This window comes from Athalia rosae, chromosome 7 (genome assembly GCF_917208135.1).
Source record: "Athalia rosae chromosome 7, iyAthRosa1.1, whole genome shotgun sequence".
NCBI classification, from domain to species: Eukaryota; Metazoa; Arthropoda; class Insecta; order Hymenoptera; family Athaliidae; genus Athalia; species Athalia rosae.
In genome coordinates this window covers 3565537-3583886 of record NC_064032.1, presented here as the reverse complement: position 1 = coordinate 3583886, position 18350 = coordinate 3565537, and the positions used below count along the sequence as shown (strand labels likewise).

The window sequence follows — 18350 nt, the reverse complement described above, 5'->3', positions numbered from 1 at the left end:
CAATTTAATGGAAGATAACGGACAATAATTAATACATATGCGCACACATTCATGTTACAATATAATATTTATAATATTTCATATTCATATTTATATTTAACGTAATAATATTATATATAATACCTACATATTATTTACATAATTATACAGATCGTCTATCCCGATTTTAAAAATTCCGAACCATCGTAAAGAATTTTAGGGAAATTTATTTATTTTTTTTTCAAATCGGTGTCTTTTTTTCCTTGCTTTATATTTATTAGTCCGTTCTATTTCCTCTCTCTCTCTCTCTCTCTCTCTCTCTCATTCTCTCCATTTATTTCCATGAAAACGAGTACGATGCATCAAGTTTGTATGTACGTATACCGGTCGGGTGATCGTATAATTTTATAGGAAGCGAACGATATCGTCGGTGGCACGAGTGGGGAGTGGATGGGGTATCATCGCCGGTGTAATAACCAAATATTAAAGTAGTTACGTACGTACGTTGGCTAAGTGCAATGTTAAACAACTATTCGGTAACACGAGTAACTCGTTGACCGTACGTCGAACACGAGGAAACGACGAAGTACGTGTTCGTTCGACGTGCGGTAAGTTTGTTTAATGAAAAACTGCCAAACTATCGGATTCGCAAATATGTGTGTATGCTAATTACACGCGGTATACATACGTGTCCGTACACGTGTGTATACTAAACATAAACACGTATGCGGCGGCACACCGTGGACTCGTATCCACCCCCTGTATATATTCGCATGAATGTTTAACTCTGGAACGGTATACACTTCCGCACTTCCGATTATTAACGGTGCACTAGGTGTTCGCCACACCGTCGACCTTCGAAAACTATGCAGGTCACGGCTCTGATGGAAATATTTTCGTCAATTCAACGCAGAATTTTCCCCTTCAGGGATTTGGTGAGACGGAGTCTCTGATTTTTACAACATTTTGTTGCAAATAAATCGTTTTTTTTTTTTTTTAAGGATTTTTTCCCAACATAAACGGATTCTAGGGTTGAGAAATATTTCGACACGAAGTATAAATTTCCTACCAAGTATGAGAATGAAAGAAAAAAAAACTATAAAAATAATTCCATTCGATCTTCGTGCGATAATTGAATGCCACAATATATACGTGTGTAAAGAATCGATAATTTATTTTATTTCATACCGTTTTATTACTTTTTCCTTTTTTACATCTGCTGTTAGCATCGTCGTCACGTTTCGCACAGAGCGAGTATCTAGCTCATTGGTTTTGATTTATTTTTCACTTTTCTACATCACCCCTACTTTTATTCTCGCGATTTTTTTCTTTTTTTCTCTTTATTCTTCTTTTTTCTTTTCATATTTCAATTTACGATTTTTTCCACACTCCTTTTTTCCCCCACCGCGTTCGAGTATTATTTTATTTAATTTTATTTTTCTTTCATTTCTTTTATACCATACATTTTATTTGAATTTTTATTCTCGCTTATTATAACGGTTCGTTAATACTAATTGATTAACGTCAGCAGAATTAGTGATGCCGGTAACCAGCGAGCCAGACAGACAGACAGACAGACGGACGGACGGACGGACAGACAGACGGAGAGACAGAGAGACAGAGAGACATGGACACATTTATTCGCCTATACTCTTTTTCTCGTACAACCGCGATTATTTATTTTGTTTTTTTTTTTTTTTTTTTTGCACCCTACACACGTTACGGAGGCGTGCTCGAAAACCAGACAGAGGGACGTACGGTAATGATATTACATCGTCGAGCACGATCTGAGTTTTCCCAATTACGAAACAGCTGACGTCATTACCATGAACACAACTTTTTTTTTTTTAGTATTGATTTTTTTTTCGAAAATTTGTCGTAGTTAGGTTTTTACTTTTTCTTATCTCTTTTATTCAATGACCTCGTTCTGTCGTTTGGTTCTGTTCGTGGATTCTTTTTCTTTCTGTTATTGGATTTAATTTTCATGTGACAAATTTTTACTTCAGGCAGATATACACGTAATATCTCTAGATAAATATACACGTTATGTTACATACAGTAGCGTAGGGACATGTTATAAATATATTATTGATAAGTATAATAATTGTTACGTCACCCGTGCAATATATTATTTATATATTTTGTATACCTTGAGTTTTCAATATTGTTTTTTTTTCCCCCAATTAGTTGATTTCTTTTTTCTGTTTTTTCTGTTTTTTTTTTTTTTTATTTCGAAATTATCGTTCGCTACTTTTAGAATTTTATACAATTATTACAACGATGAGTTGTCCTCATTTAATCTTTTTCGGTTTAATTTTTTTATATTTTTGTTTCTTCAGTTTCATTCTTTTTCAGTCGCAATGAATTTCCATCGATTTTTTTTTTCTCTCCTCTCCACTTTGTTCATCCATTCATTCATTTTCGTTGATATGAAATTCAATTATTAATTTTATAATGATTTTTTTTTATCTTTTCTCTATGGTTATACGATATTAACAATACGAATACGAATGTTACAAATAAATTAAGTTAAAATTCTTAAATTATCATGAATAATCTTATCATTGATATGATTATTGTTAGCATCATAGTCGTACGATTATTCATATGTGATGCATTTTGAATTTTTTTATGTGTTTTTTTATTTTCAATTTATGATGTATAATTAATGTGTATGCTGCAAACTAATTATTTAATCAATTAATAGGTGTATGCCTTCAGCCGTCCAGCTTTTATGGCGTTCAAAGTACACGAGTAATAAATTTTATTTACCTATCATTATTTATTGTTCGTTTCGAGAATATTTTTTGATCGATACCATTCCGAAATATGGATTTTTTTCCAATCATACGTGTTATTCATAATTACGTGTGCACTGTGTCGATCAATTTGAAACAAGCATGTATTTATAATATATATTAACCTGCATATTTTTTTCTCTTTTTCCTGTCACTTTTGAAGTTTTTTTTTGTCTCTCTCTTATAATATCAAAGTTCAACACACACGTATTATTCGTTAATTAGGCGCGTTGTTCTTTTAGTTTGCTAATTTCTCATTTTTCTTCATTTCGTTTTGTTCAATTATTTTTTTCCTTTTTTTTTTTTCTTCTTAATTCTGTTTCTCTCCTCGTTACACAATTATTCCTCAGGCATTATTTTTATATATATTATATCAGGTATGCAGATGTGTATTTCTCATATATATATAATATATATAATTATTTGTAACTTGACATTGGTTTTTTTTTTTTTTTTTTTTTAAGTGGATGGCTTTATAATTTTTGTTTTATTGTTTCGTTAATTATTTATTAATTTATTAATTTTTCTTTTAAATAGTTTATGAGTATTATTCTACATATTGTTTTTCGTATGCATATATTTTGTTAGAAGTATTATAATTTTTTTTTTTTTGCATCTTTCATTTTGTTTCTATTAATTAAGTTTTTTTTTTTTTTCTCCCCGCTCCCTTCTTCTCGTCGTAGTCGATTGTAATTTTATACTTTCTTAAGGTAAGTTGGCGTTTTTTTTTGACGTTTTTTTTTATTTTCTAAAAAAACATTCGGTTTTAGGAAATTTGAATTTTTGAAGTTGCCAGTGAATTCAATTTGTTCTTCGTCTCATTTTTCGTTTCAATTCAATCGATTCGAGAGCTAAAAATTATCCGAAATCAAGTGCACGTCGAATCGCAACTGATCGAACATTTTGAATGAACGCACGTAAACGAACGAATAAAAATTGGATTGGACAAAAATCAATGAAAATGTGAAAAACTACTAAAAATTACTATGTCAGTGCGATATGATCCTTTTTTTTCTGCTTGCCCACAAGTACGAAGAAAATGAGATGAAACGAAAGAAAGGAGAAAAGAAAAGAAGTCGAGCAACGATAATTATTTTAGCCGCGGATGTGGTTAAATAATAATGAAATTGATTGTAATTATTCTAATGAAAATCTAACGGTAAGTTTCGTAATTATATTCGCGACGCGGATTTCAGCTCCCGTTCACTTTTTCTCCCCCTCTTTCCTCGCAAATTGTCGCACGTCGCATTTACTCAACCAGTTAAATTTCCCTCGTATTCGTTATTCGATAATAATTATTTATTTATTTATTTATTTATTTTTGTATGTATAGATATTATTTTTCTTAATTTTTTTAATTATTCGTTAGTCGATCGATTAACGATATCGTTTTCAATGTAAAATCACGCTAGTCACTGACCTCGTTGTGTGGGGTGGCAGGTCGGGGGGCTCCGACGAAGCCCCCGCGTACCCCTATGCGGTTAAACCGAGACGATGAATCTTAGCCGAAAGAAAATTGTGCAAAACGAACACCATCGGCTTCGGACAACTTCCCAAATCAAGCTCCTGAAACAGACCGTGCGAAAAGCAAAACATTGAGTGAAAAATACAAGTTCGTCGCTTCGTCTACCGGTTAGCGGTGACGTCGACGTTGTTTACTTTACGAGTCGAGGACGAAGACTATAAATATTGCGGGGACAAAACTTGAAGAATAGGAATGAAAACCGGGAGAAATTATACTCACGATTTCTCCGTCCTCGCCGTCGAAATCCAACCAGAGTAATCGATTGCTGTCGTCGGCCGATAATCTCAATTTGTCGAACGACCTTCTCCATAATGGGGCAGGTGACGATCCCGGACTGACCCCGCTTCCGACCGACCTGGAATCGGCTGCGTAGAGGGCGAAACCTTCTTCGTGGTGAACTACCAGCTGACAAACTCGTCCTTGCCAAACGCATCCTGAAAATCATTCGGGAGTGGATTCGAACAATTAATTAACACCACGTCGGATTGTATGGGTTCTCCGAGTCTCGCTAGCCGATGACCGACGAGCGGATCACCCTCTGAAATCCGTTGTTTTCGAACTGTAAATGTTACACACGTACACCCCGTACAAATGTAAACACGTGTGTACGTGATCGTAGTAGAGGGCACACCGTTCCATGAAATTCTCTTCGGGAATATATGTATATATATGTATATATATAGATTCCGACTCCGATGTCTTTTGTCATTGAGGTAGGTAGGGCGTGTAGCGTTGCCGTTGCATTCGGAGGGGTTTGTTCGCGAAACCGTAGTTTAACCCCGACGAAATATATCCAGGCGGATATTCCCCGTGTATTTACATGTACAAACTATATACGCGTCAACCACCTGCTATTGACAGTCTGGTAATGGTGTTCGACTAACCATCGATTTCCGGTTCCTCAACTACGTAATATACCCCCCACCCCCCCCTTTTACGTACATACGACTTTCAGAGGTCAAGAAGAGGTCGAAACTCCACCGAACGCAATCTGTTGAGCGGACTACGGAGCAGCCGCCAGTTTTACAAAATTTCAGATTTCGTCCAAGCTTCCCGAAAATCCCGAGACAAAATTCTTCCAAAAATTTCCACAAAGTATCCGCTACGTTTCACTGAAATAAAAAAAATAGAGAAAAAAAGGGAGGAGACTCACGAACGGCGTATTCCCTCAACGAGTGTGCGGCGGTGTGACAGCCCTGGACGATCGCTCTCGCCCAGGCGGCCAGATCTCTTCTAGTTTCGGCTCGTAGATGATGAGTTACCACACCGTCTATGGTACCTACGCGTACGGCGAACGTACCGCCGTGTTGGGTCTGGCTAGCAACGCCGGAACTGCTGCCGGCCGCAGCTTCGCCTTGCCGTGGAGTGGACGAAGACACCAGCCTTGAAACAGGAGAAAAAGAAAAAAAAAAAAACGATAAAATGGAGATTGAAATTCTTCTGATCCAGCGAAGGGGGTTTGGAGAGAGGGATCGATTCGCGTCTAGGAGGGTTAGGAAAAAAAAAAAAAGGGAAAGGAGGTCGAATCGTGATTGAAATTGGATTTTACAATTGAATATGAAACACCCTATACAATATTTATGCGAGCTGACCACGTATCGACTCGGGTCTGCCCGTCCATTAATCTGAATCACTGGTCGGTATAGACCCCTCCGTCTAATGGGTGGTAGATAAATAGGGTGCTCGTAAAATAGACCCTGTCCGGTACAGAAAAAAAAATGGAGGAAAAAAAAAAAACAACAAAAATGCCGGGGAGAATTTCATATATCACGTTCTCGTGTCAACTCGTGACGCTATTTTTGGTACGCGTTGATTCAGCGGAGGAACGAGCGAAACTGAAAAAAACCCAAATTCTGCTTTCGATGATCCGTTGATTATGTAATTGTGGATGGTAATTTTTTTTTTTTTTTTCGACTTTTTATTTTACCGGGGTGAAGTGGAATCGATTTTTGCCGATTCTGTACGTGTACTTTTTTTACGCGGCCGTTATTTTACCCGGGGGATTTCGTTATTATAAATTTTTCTTTTGAAATTTTCTAAATCGCGCGAGTTTAAAGTTTTCCTTATAGAAATCCTCTTCGCATTTTATACACAATACTAACAAGTAATTTTTACGATGTTTTATTTTCGTTTTAAAAAAGTTTTCGCGAACCCGCCTTTGCTATTGCCGCGCTACTGCTGCTGCTTCTTCTTCTTCTTCTTCAGCTGCATCGAACGGAACTTCACTCCCTTCACTCCCTTCCCTCTCACCCCCTCGTCCTTCCTGATTCCTCTCTACTCTCCCTAACCCCGCGACTCTCATCTTTTTATCTCATATACTTTCCTATTTTACAACCTTCCCCATATCCCACGAAACACCCCCTTCGAGTCTCTTCGAATATCTGTAAGACGTTTTTCAATTCCAAACTTTTCGAACTATGCGCGTTCATTTTTTTCCATCATTCGGATCGCTGTTTTCTTCTTTTCTCTCTTTCTCTCTCTTCTTCATACTCTGTTCATGAATTTTCAAATTCTCAAAAAAAGAGAAAAAAAAAAAAATACATTATCCCACCCCGTGACAAAAATCAAAGTAAAAATTCGTCTTTTCTTTTTTCATTCATTTTCCGGATGTGTTTCTCGCACATGTCCACATCCTACGCTAACCGTAGAAAGGTGATGCGAAATTTTATTCTCTTCTACGCGAAGGAAAAGGTTAACTACCGCGTATAAGGAATTAAGGTATAAAAGGTATAGGTATCCCGGAGAGGAGAGAGAGAGAGGGGCGGGGGGGGGGGGGGGGGGGTTGTGAAAAAGTTTTATCTCCCGTGTCAAAGATGACGGAGACGAATGGGAGACCCCCTGACCCGTTATATCTTAGAAGGTCCTTTCTTATCGCGTGAGCTCCTATTAACGAAAGAGGGACGGACGACGAGGAGGACAACGAGTAGAGGCGTCGCGCAACGCGGCTAAATAGTATAGCGTGGTGTATCACGGTTGTTCATGTACGCCGGTGTTTACCTGGGCTGTGTTTACACCACGTGGAATATTGCCCAGTTCACTAATTAACGGGGGGGGTGGCAAAAAAAAAGTGGCGGAAGGGGACGAAGGAGCGGAAGGCGGAGGGAACGGCGGAAGGAGCGGGATCGTAAAACGAAGCGTGGGACTCTAAACAAGAGCCGTTAACTAAATCAGCTAGCGACGCGCATTCAACGAGGCTTACCTCCACCCTCGGCGTCCCCTCCTCGTCCCCCTCGTTTCCCTTCCCCCTCCCCCCCCCCTCCCCCGCCCCACAGCCTTGAAATTAATTAATTATCGTTAAACGACGCGACGCCCGTCACGACGCCAACTCACCTCGCTCTTCTCAACCCTTCGCCCGCTTAAAACGCCTATGTACACTCGCGTAAAGGGGCGTCTCGCGTCGATTTTGACCCGCTCGGTTTCACGCGTTTCGAAAACGTTTTTTCAGAAAATTTCTACCCTTTTTTTTGGTTTTTTTTTTGGTTTTTCTTTGGGTACGAAACGACGTTAAATACATCAGAGATTCTTCGTGTGCACCCGCACGAGTCAACGACGTACGAAATACGCTGTCCGAATTCGATCCCCATACGTCAAAGAAGATGTTGAATTATCGATAAGTGAACGGTGAATATAATGATGATATCCGTGAAAACGAGGGTTCAAAAGTTTTCGAACTTGGACAAGTTTTGAATTTAAATATAAACGGATTCATATTTTCGGTATATCGAAGTGACTCGAAAAATTGAATTAAACAAAAAAAAAAGGGAAACGCTAAATAAACGAATAATATTACTTTTCCCAACTATTCGGACACGTGACGTCCTCCGCGTCGAGGGGGTAAGTTAAAGGTAAAAAGGAAGAGGGAGTATAAGAAAGGGGGTGGAATTTCTAAAGTCACATACCTACTCGGTCACTTGGAATTGGCTTAAATTGTGGAAGAGATTCCGCCGGATTTCTGTAAACCGTGCACGTATATCCATGGGGGGGGGAGGGGGGGCGCGCGTGAAGGGGAATGTATGTAATACATATGTGTGTAGGAATATATTGCGCGTTTAGCGTTACGTTATACATAAGTATACGACCGGTGTAATATGAATGCAGAGTCGCGCGTTACCTATACACACGCACACGCACACACACGAGAATCTACAGAAATGGGGGAAAATGAGACAAGGTACGAAACGGACGTAGTTAGGCCCTACGAAATTGCGGGACGGTATAAAGTGCGTTACCTACGTACCTACGTACGTTTCGAGAAATCCCTCATGTTCCCCCCCCCTCCCCCCCGCGACCGTTACCGCCGTGAGAAGAGATTCGTTTGACGAGGGTAAAACGCGCCCTCGACGATTAATCATTTCTTATTAATTGTCCATTACAATAATTTCCAACTCCGAAGGGCACTCGCCCGCGAGTGCTCGGTACCGACCATCCCCCCGCGCGCAACCTACCCTCAACGGGATCGCCGATCCTCGGGGAACGATCGTAAAAAAAACCATCGGTATCCGCGTCTCATCCCTCGAACGACGATTTCTGTTCTTCTCTTTTTCTTTTCCTTATTTTATTTTATTTTATTTTTCGATTCGGGGTATGCATACCTCGTGGCGATGAGGGGACACGTGATGCTGGGGGATGCCCAGGCTTCCGGGCTCCACGGAGCGCATTCGTAGAGCCTCAATTCTCGACCGGACACGGCGCCGAAAACGCTGCGCCACCCGCCGCTGCATCCGCCGGTCATCCCCATACCGAAGCCACTTCCGCCGGCACCTCGGGACGTGCTGGCGCTACTTCCGGCTCCGTCTTCGCTGCTCTCGCTGCTGCCGCGTCCATTCTGTAACTTAAACGACGACGTGGTCGTCGACGACGATTAAAATCAAAGTACGAGTCTCAGAGATCTAGGGGCGCGGCGAAGCGCGTTGAAACGATCGATGAAATCGAACGCTCACGAAAGGGTTGAATCCGGCCGAAGGACTTGATTAAAAAAGTTTCATCCCTCTTCCGTGTACCGTAACCCCCTGGACCGCTGCTTGTATATATATATATATATATATATATGTATAACGCAAAACGTGAACCTTCTTACGGTGTAAATAATGACGCCAACTCAGACGGGGAAATCTCATCTCGCGGTTCTACTCTAATTGTATCTTTTATACCGTTGTGAGAAAAAAAGGGGTGATAATCTTCCCTCTCCGTTCTTCTAAATTTTTTCTCTTTGCGGGATTTTTATTCACCGAGTTCATTCGCGTATACCACCCACGTGGTCGGGGGTTGGGGCGGTTCGTATTTTTTTTTTTCTCATCGATTGATGAAATTTGACGCTCGTGATTCGTTGCGTCCTTTTCTTTTCTTTTCTTTTTTTATTTTCTTTTTTTTCATTTTATTCATTATTTTCCCCTTCAACATTCATTCGTAAAGAATCGCGCGATTCGCACTGGTGCGATTTATTTTACATAAATACCTCTGTACAAGAAATGCCCGGACGCGATAAGAGAGAGATCGAAACGTATTGGAAATCCGGAAATCGGTGTACGCGCGGATCGGTTTATTAATTTGAAAAAAAAAATAAAATAAAATAAAAATAAATAAATAAATAAAATGTGAAATCGATGCATTCGGTTATATTTCCATTACTCGTATGTACGTATTAGCTGAAAAAAACGGATCCGCGCCCGCGGCGTATCGTCGATCTGGTAATAGCGAATTTCAACTTCCGTTTTTGTACGTGATAATTTGAAAAGTTGCAAAATTTTTACCTGTATACCGGCGTTCGTGTTTTCGACGCTGCGTCGCGGCAGCGGTATAGCAACAAAATCCAGAAAATCACAAAATCAAACAAATCTAACGGAACGTAACACCGTAATGCGGTGATGGAATTCCGGTGTACCATACCCCGCCAACAATTCGGCTCGTTAAAACAAATTTTTAATTCTTCTTTTCATACGGGTTTTTTCAAATTATTTTTTTCCAGTTTTATTTCCAACTAGTTTCCATACACGTTAACGAATGGATATACATTTTTTTTGTTTTTTTTCTTCATTCGCCGTGACTTTCGTCGTTCAATTCATCACGCGGCTGTCGTACACGATCGATTTTCTCGTACGGAAAATTTTTTCGGACAATCGATGACCCGATAATTATCGATTACGGATTTATTTTTTCTTCTCTCCGGATCGAAATAATCGTGATTTTTACCGGAATAACGTTTCCTCGACTCTTCGGTTCACGCGCCGCGAGGTTCCGCACACATCAAACGCTCATCAAGAGGGCCCTCGTATTAATTTTGTAATTTTTCATTCGCTCCTTTTTCTTTCGTTTTAATTTTTTTTCTTTCTATTTTCAATTTCAAGTGCCCGGGTGTAACAGGTGCTCTTGATAGTTGGGCGTTGTCGTACATGCGTACGAAAAAAAAAAAAAAAAAAACCGCACGCGGCGTGGCAAATTTTTTCCACATTACACTACATTTTACGTACATACGTGTACGAGAAGAGAAAGAAAAAAGGAATAAAAAAAAAAAAAAAAGGAGAGGAGAGGAGAAGGTAATTAGAAAATTTGTCATGCGCGTAAATGCGTACGTATGTATTCCATCACGTGTGCGTAAAAAAATATAAATATTAGGCACGCGTCGCGGGGCGACGTGAAAAAACCGGAATCTGGAAATGCGTAATTTTTCTAATAAACGAGGGAGTCGAGATTTATACAGTCCGTGCACGGTCGGACGAACGGTATAAAGCTCATAATACATATATATATGTGTATATGTGTTATTTTTTTTTTACACCGGCATATATATATATATATATACATATTTATACCTACGTACATCACGGGGTATTTAATACGCACCTCGCGACACTCGATTCCGTGCCGATGCCGGCCGCGTGTGAAATTTTTTTTATTCGTTCATTTTTGTTGGTTTTGTTGGTTTTTTTGTTTTTTTTTCGAATTTGCGATTCAAAGGGACGCGACACGGGGCCGCAATTTTCAACGTACAGTTCACGTCACCCCCTGCAGGCACCCGAGGGTCCATAATACACGGCTAATCCTTCCGCCGATCAGCGCGCCAGCCAACAGGAATTACGTATCGTTTTGGTATCAGGATAAATCGACCGTATGCGCACGAATTAAACGATCAGATAACAGGTGGTGGAATAAAAACGAGGAGATGAAAAAAAAAAAAAAGGAGCGAATTCTACTCGTTTTTTTCCCTCTATTTCCCTCTCTCTCCCTCTCCCTGTCTTTCCGCAGCGAAAAACATTTTCGAAGTGAAGTTTTTCGGCGACCGAATCACGGGCGAGAAAATTTCATTGTTTATTAATTTTTTTTTTTTTTTTTGTTTTCTCTCCGATCTCGGTGAGAAAAATTTATCCTCGACGAGATCGTCCCGTGGGAATTCAAAAACGTTCGACACTAGAGATACTTGACATCCCGATATCGGTGTAACAAAAAAAGAAAAATAGAAAAAAAAAGGCGAGTAAAAAAGGAAAAGATACAGCGTACTCGTGGTGCGTCGCGACGAATCTTCTTCATCCTCTTCTCATTCTTTTACATCTCGTCTGTTATCCTTCTCATCTTGTTCGAGATCACGCGGCTTTTCCAACAACTTGTGATACACACCTACAGCCGCGCGCGGTTCGAGGGGCTCGGATTTGAAGTGGTGTGTTTTTTTTTTTTTTTAGCGCCGCCGCAACCCTCCCCCACAGCAGCGGCTGCCGCTACTCAATCCCGAATATATATTCGACTTCCGGTTCCTCGATCTGCGGTATAGTCGAACAAGCGAATTCTACGGTGTGTGCGTATATAGGTATGTACGGATACGTACGTTGAAGAGGCGAAGACTCCAGGACCCTCCTCTGTCTTCGATTGTTCGAAAATCAGTACCACGTATAATACGAACCCGCGAACCCCAATACCTAGCGGGGAGGGTAGGGGGAGGGGGAGGGGGAGTGGGTTGGGGGTGAAAATGCCTTGAAATCCAAACGCTCTTAACAGCTGAATTCACCGATCGAAATGGGTAAGGTCGGTATTTATTCAACGTTGAAATGCGCATACTCTTAGATATACCAACCATTGCAGCAAGTTTCCCTCGGGAACCTTACGGGGTGGCGGGGGGTGGAGGGGGATGGAAGGGGGGGAGGAGGTTTCCGCAAGCGTTTCTGGAAACCGGCAACCTGGCTAACTCGTGACGTTTCAAAGCTAGACTCCGTATAACCCTTACTCTATATCCGACTCTGTTCGCTGAGGCACTTCCGAAACGCTTCTGTAGAATCCGACGCTGAGAGGAACTTTGGGTAACCCGGCGGCTGCTGCTATCCACCGCGCCGCGCCGCGTTATCCGACGACTAAGTTCCAACTGATTTGCACTATTTATACAAAACCGGACTCAACTGTAACAATGGGGGGTCGAAAACGAATATTCCCCTCGTGCAATCGCCGCGAACATCGAAGGCGTTACAAACGATCCAAGGAAATCCGACGAATTCAAAGGTTTCGCCGATAACCGAAAAACCGACGGGAAAAAATCGCTACAGATTTCCGTCGGTGGAGAGTCTGTGTTAACGCCATCCGAAGAAAAAAAAAAAACCAAAAAGAAAATTCGAAACGACGAAATACCCCGTAGCACAATTCGAGGAGATCGTGTAGCTTCTCCCGCACGTTTGGTATAAATTTTATAATCCCGATATGGATTAGAGGGAGGCTTAACCGCGGTTAAAAGTAATGGAAAGGGGGAAATTTACTTTGGACAGACGTGTGTATACACCCACCTGTACGGGGGGGATACTAAAGATTTAATATTTTGTTGGCAACCGACTCACGGTATCCGGTAATACACACGTACTGTAGCTTCTACACGTTTAAACGTTACACGGTTCGCGTACGCGTTGCCTAAAAGGGATTTCCACTCGTTATTAATTCGGGGAAGAACCCACCACCCCCCACCACCCCGAAGTATACGCCGCGAACCTTAGAATATTTACGGTGGAGTAGGAATTATAATTTTACTACACCCATAAAGATTACGAGAAATTAGCGGAGTGATTTAGCACGGAGCCGTTGAAACTCACAATTTTCCTACCGCCGCGGCGGCGAGACTACGCGCGACCCGAAACCAGAGCTGTAGCAGGAAACTCCTCCGAAAATCGATTTCCAACTGCTTTACGGTCGCAGTACACATCCCTCCGTACATACGTATACGTATATATATATATATATTTACACAACAACTCGCACGTGTTTACACGATTTGTGTTCGTGTGTTTTCATTTATTTACGAGAGACGCGTACGACATTAGCGAGAGAAAATGTTCACCCTTCCCCCCTCCCCCCCCCCCCCGACCCCACACGCGAGCGCAAAAGATAGTACAGAAAGCGAGACGTATTTTGAAAAAAGGAAATTTTTCTTTTCCATCGGTTCTCTTTGATCGGAGAACGGCCACGTATCATCCGACCTGAATAAATAATTAATGTTTCTTTTTTTTTTTTCTTTTCTTTTCCACCACACACAAATCTATACACGTAGGGCGAAGTTTCACGCGTCAAAGTGTAAAGGAAAAAAAAACCAAAAAAAGAAAAAAAAAAAAAAAAAAAACGTCGAAAGAGCGCGTCGCGTTGAGAGGGTGTGTACGTGTATATGTATACAGCTGCGAAACGGGTTGGGCGGAAGGAAGGAAGGAAGGAAATTGGAAGTGGCAGTTTTTCATCGGATAAAGTTACTGCGTCGTATAGAGGTGGCGGCGGCGGCGGCGTGGGGGAAGGGGTGAAAAAATATAAGGGAGGTTTTTGGGTTTTCGGAGGAGGCAAAGGTGAAGGCAAAGCGCCCGTCGATGGATGGTAGGGTAGGTAGGGGGGGGGGGTTTGCAAAGCTCTCGCTTGACGCGATGTGCTCATCCCAAAAGTCCTTGCGTCAGGATTTCTTAGGCAAATACGAGCGAGAGATGGAGAGAGAGAGAGAGGGGGTGGGGGTGGGTGGATAGGTGGGTAGGGCACTAGCCGCCGAATATAGCAGCTAATTTTGAGTCGCTCCGAAATCAAACCAACCGAACTTAATCTCTCGCCAAACCACACCGAAGCTTAACCTCCTCCATCGCCAACTACTACCAACGCCGGCGAAAGCTTTTCGCCAAAAGATCGGCCTTACAGACGTATGTATTTTACGTGCTTAATCCCCCCCCAGCCCCCGCCCCCTCTTCCCCCTGTGTTTCCGCAATCCACGGATAGAGGTAGAGGTATACAGCGATCGTATTAACGTTTGCCGAGGTTTGTAATTTCGCTACCTCGCGTCATTCGTTCGTTCCTCAAACGGAAACTTGGGGACCAGCGACGATTTTTATTCGAAATTATACGTCTGAAATGAGGTGGAAATTTTTCCGGGACGACCGTCGCACTTTTGGGACGATCGCGATCGCGCGAAAACCGACGTTATCCAGGGTTTCGGAAGGGGGTGAAGATAAAAAAATTGGTTTCGCGGCGGATTCGAATTCGGAATTTTTTTGGACGCGGATCAGGGAGTGACAGCGGTGCAAATATCCCCGGCATCGAACCCTTAAATACACACCTTCTACTCTTTCCACTTTTCGCATATGTATATAATTTAGGTGCGACGTACGGAGAGACCGGGGGGAAATATCGCGTTTTAACGGTGAGTAGAATACGGTAAAGGGGAGCTGCCGAGCGTCGGTACAGCGATGTAAAATCTAGCGATGATACGGCTAAGTGCTCCCCGTCGCTGCTGCAGCTACAGTAAAATTCTGTAGACGAGGCCCTTTCATCCGTCAGCAGCGCGGCGCTCGCTCTGTACTACTACTACTACTACTACCACTACTACCCGCCGCCTAGTTCACGGAGGGCGAAAAAAAGCCGCTTTCACTTTGCTGCCTCGACCTATTCGGATATCATTTTAGCGAGATGTTATCCCCCCCCTCACCCCCTCCCACCACCAACAGCTGCATATCCGCCAAGTGAAAACGAAGAAACATTTTTACCTTTTTTCATTCTCCTTTTCAACTCGCGTTAGATTTTTTAACGGCTAAAAGGTTCGCACACAACGATTCACACGCCCCAATGGAAAAAAGAGAAAATGAGGTGTGTGTGTGTGTAACTGCACTCCCCTAGCAAAATTGGGAAATTGGATTTCGATATTTTCTTGTTAATTTCAATAATAATTTTGAGTCCAACACTACGGCTGTGTATATGTAGGTTCGGTTGAAATTATTTACGGTGTACGTATGCAGCGGAGAAAAGCGCGTCGGTCGATAAATATAAGCGACTGGGATCTTCTGCACGGCTGTAGTGTAACGGTTAGAGGTGTATGTTTTACGGTTATAAATAATAGCGAAGAGAAAAGCTTAGGTTAGTATCCGAACACCGGCTACACATTCGCCGAACCGAGGCGAGCGAGAAACTTGATAATTAAAACGTCCGCTTAAATGGTTTCCTGGGGAATCGCACAAAGCGGCCAATTCCCAGGGGTTCGAAATCTCCTTCTTCTTCTTCTTCCTCCTCCTCCTCCTTCTCCCCCACTTCTCTCTTTTCTCCAGCTCGTTCTCTTTCTTTTATACGTACATTTCTAGAAACCCCCGCGTGTACTATGTATACGTATATATATATTATATATATATGCGCGAGAAAAGCTCGACTCGCTATAAGTCAAAGCCATAAATTCACCAATACGGTTTCGTTTTCTTTTAACGTTCAAGCGTGTACACAGATCCGTGTAAGCCGTTGCCGAGATTCTTTATCCGTTCGAAGGAAATGAGAGTAGAGAGAAATAATTCCGATTGAAAACAAAAAAAAAAAATGTGAACCAACAATTATTCAATCGTTACGAAAATAATTTCGCCAAACCGCATGATCGCACATAAAGCCCTCTCGCGCGTTTTCCCTCCGTCGAACGTTGAGAATTTCCAAGAATTTTCAGCTGTACTTATCGTGTACGATCTTGAAATTCCTCGTCTAGATTCCTCAGCGGGTCCGGATAATGCCGGGTGCATCGAACTATCCGGATAGAGTCCATCGCGGAAACGGCGGCGGCGGCGGCGGCGGTGGTCCGATAGTCGAGCTAATCGAATGATCATCAGCGATTTGAATTCAAGCGCCGAAACGCCGCGGTTATCCACGAGCGGGTTCGAAATCGGGTCTAACGGGTCCGTTCGCCGTCGAGTTTTGCGGGTGCAGCATCTTTCTGTGGGGAGGGAGATGAGGGGGGAGGGAGATGGGGGTTGGTGATCTTCCGCTGGATGTGTACGATTCGGTTGGCTGGCCGGCGTCGTCGTTTCGCAGGTATAAACGTAAAAAGACATTCAGGTCAGTGTTTCTGCAGCATTCGCGGTTCTAAGAGGGTGCTTTAACGCCCGGTTGAGGAGGAGGTACCGCGGTCTCGGGAGGGAAACGTTTCCTCCGCACGGATTTTCGATAGCCGCGCAAACCCCGACGAAGAAAATCCCGCTTTTTGGTATAGGTATATATACATCTCTCAAAGGTTACGCGAGACTAAATCGGTAATACCATCTTTGATTTGATTTGGGGATCCGGCGAGGGAAGAGAGAGAGAGGGAGGGGAGGGGGGGGGGGGGAGGAACGCGTTACGTCGGAGGAATTGGTGTAATCGGATACACGCGGATAACAACAGGCGGGCTGCCGTTGTACCCCGAGAACGGCTGGTTTTCAGAATTCATCCGATTGATACTGTGTAGCGAGGGTGAGAAAGAAAGCCCCGAGGGCTGTATCTCCCTTATTTCTCCTTCACTTTCCATCTTCGCCTCCTTCCGCCCGTCAATCTGAAAAGGTTTCTCCCCCCTCCCCCCTCCCCCTCCGTCGCCCCGTTGCTAATAAACTCCGTTATATGGAATATATATGTATATCTGCGAGAAATGCGGTTCCCGTCGAGAGGGACTGTCATAAGCAAACGAGACAATAGACGACTCCTACCGTTCGGTAAGCCGGAATTTCCGCGGGGCGAATTTAGCCGTAATACAAATTGATTTGAAGACCTCGTCAAGATACATCCTCTACCCGGGCCTCCCCCTCCCTCCCCGTCCCCCGTCAATTATCGACATTCGACATAATCAACATGCCGGCGAAGACGCTTCGATGCTTTACCGGATGATATTGGCCGTCGACATATTCGTGCGGTTCGAAGCGAATGTACTACCGTGGACCCGAACGAGCCGGACCCACACGCCGCGACCTACCTACCTACCTACCTCGCTCCACTACACGTTACACTCGACTAACTTCAACACGCACGGGCACTGTTAGAGCCGTCGGTCGTCCAGCAGCCATCAGGTGTGCTTATGGCGCTAATTCCAATCAATTATGTGTCGCCCCAACGCCCCTTGCCGACCCCGTATCCTGCCCCCGTACTACTATTATACTCTCTCTCTCTCTCTCTCCGTATCTCCTCCTTTATCAACACACCTAGGCCACGTACGATATATTAGTTATCGATTTCACCCGTTCGCCTCACCCTCTCTCGCCCCGTTCTTCACGTATCGGCAGCGTCGGTGCTTTTAGTAGCGTACGCTTTCGGAGCGACGTTATTACCAATTTTGTTGCATGTTCCAATTTCTGGCGATCCGACGAGACAGATTCGAGAGCCGGGGTGCCGCGGCGGACTCTGATTTTGACGTTCCGTTTTAAAGGAAATAATAAAACGAAGGCGGGCGCTACCGACGGTTGCCGAGATAGCGGGCTGTCCACGATTTGACGAAATTTCGTCGAGCTTTTCGACGAACGAAACAAAAATCGTCGGTCGATCTCGCGTTGTACATTTTCCGAAACATTCACGATGGAAGGGAAAAGGACCCTTCCGAAGACCCTCGACGATTTCCGTCCCCCCACCCCTCCCCCCCTCCCAGCGAGTCTTCCTCCGTCTGTCTCTAACAGCCTTTTCACCACCCTTCGCGGAAACACTGATAAGGTCAGCTCAAGTCGAGCTGAAATTTCGTATCTTCGCTGGCGTTACGCTAGGTCATGATATCACGCGCCCCGTACGCAACGGGGTTAAAAAGGAAGCACGCGGAAACGCGAGGGAATAGCGTCGGACCCTCGTATCCT

General features: G+C 43.1%; 1 protein-coding gene across 4 annotated transcripts in view; it reads right to left on the bottom strand.

Moving 5' to 3' along the window:
- Window positions 1-2170: 2170 nt before the first annotated feature.
- The window catches only part of LOC105693494 (beta-1-syntrophin), a 190910-nt gene continuing 174730 nt past the window's right edge, over window positions 2171-18350 (bottom strand). For 3 of the 4 annotated variants that reach the window (XM_048659088.1, XM_048659090.1, XM_048659091.1), the window contains 4 exons: window positions 8895-9133; window positions 5456-5685; window positions 4522-4736; window positions 2171-4343 (listed from right to left, as the gene is read on the bottom strand). In XM_048659088.1, coding sequence (XP_048515045.1) covers window positions 4251-4343; window positions 4522-4736; window positions 5456-5685; window positions 8895-9133 — 777 coding nt within the window. In that variant the 3' untranslated portion in view covers window positions 2171-4250. The remainder of the gene's footprint in view (window positions 4344-4521; window positions 4737-5455; window positions 5686-8894; window positions 9134-18350) is intronic. The other variant, XM_048659089.1, reaches the window with a different exon arrangement.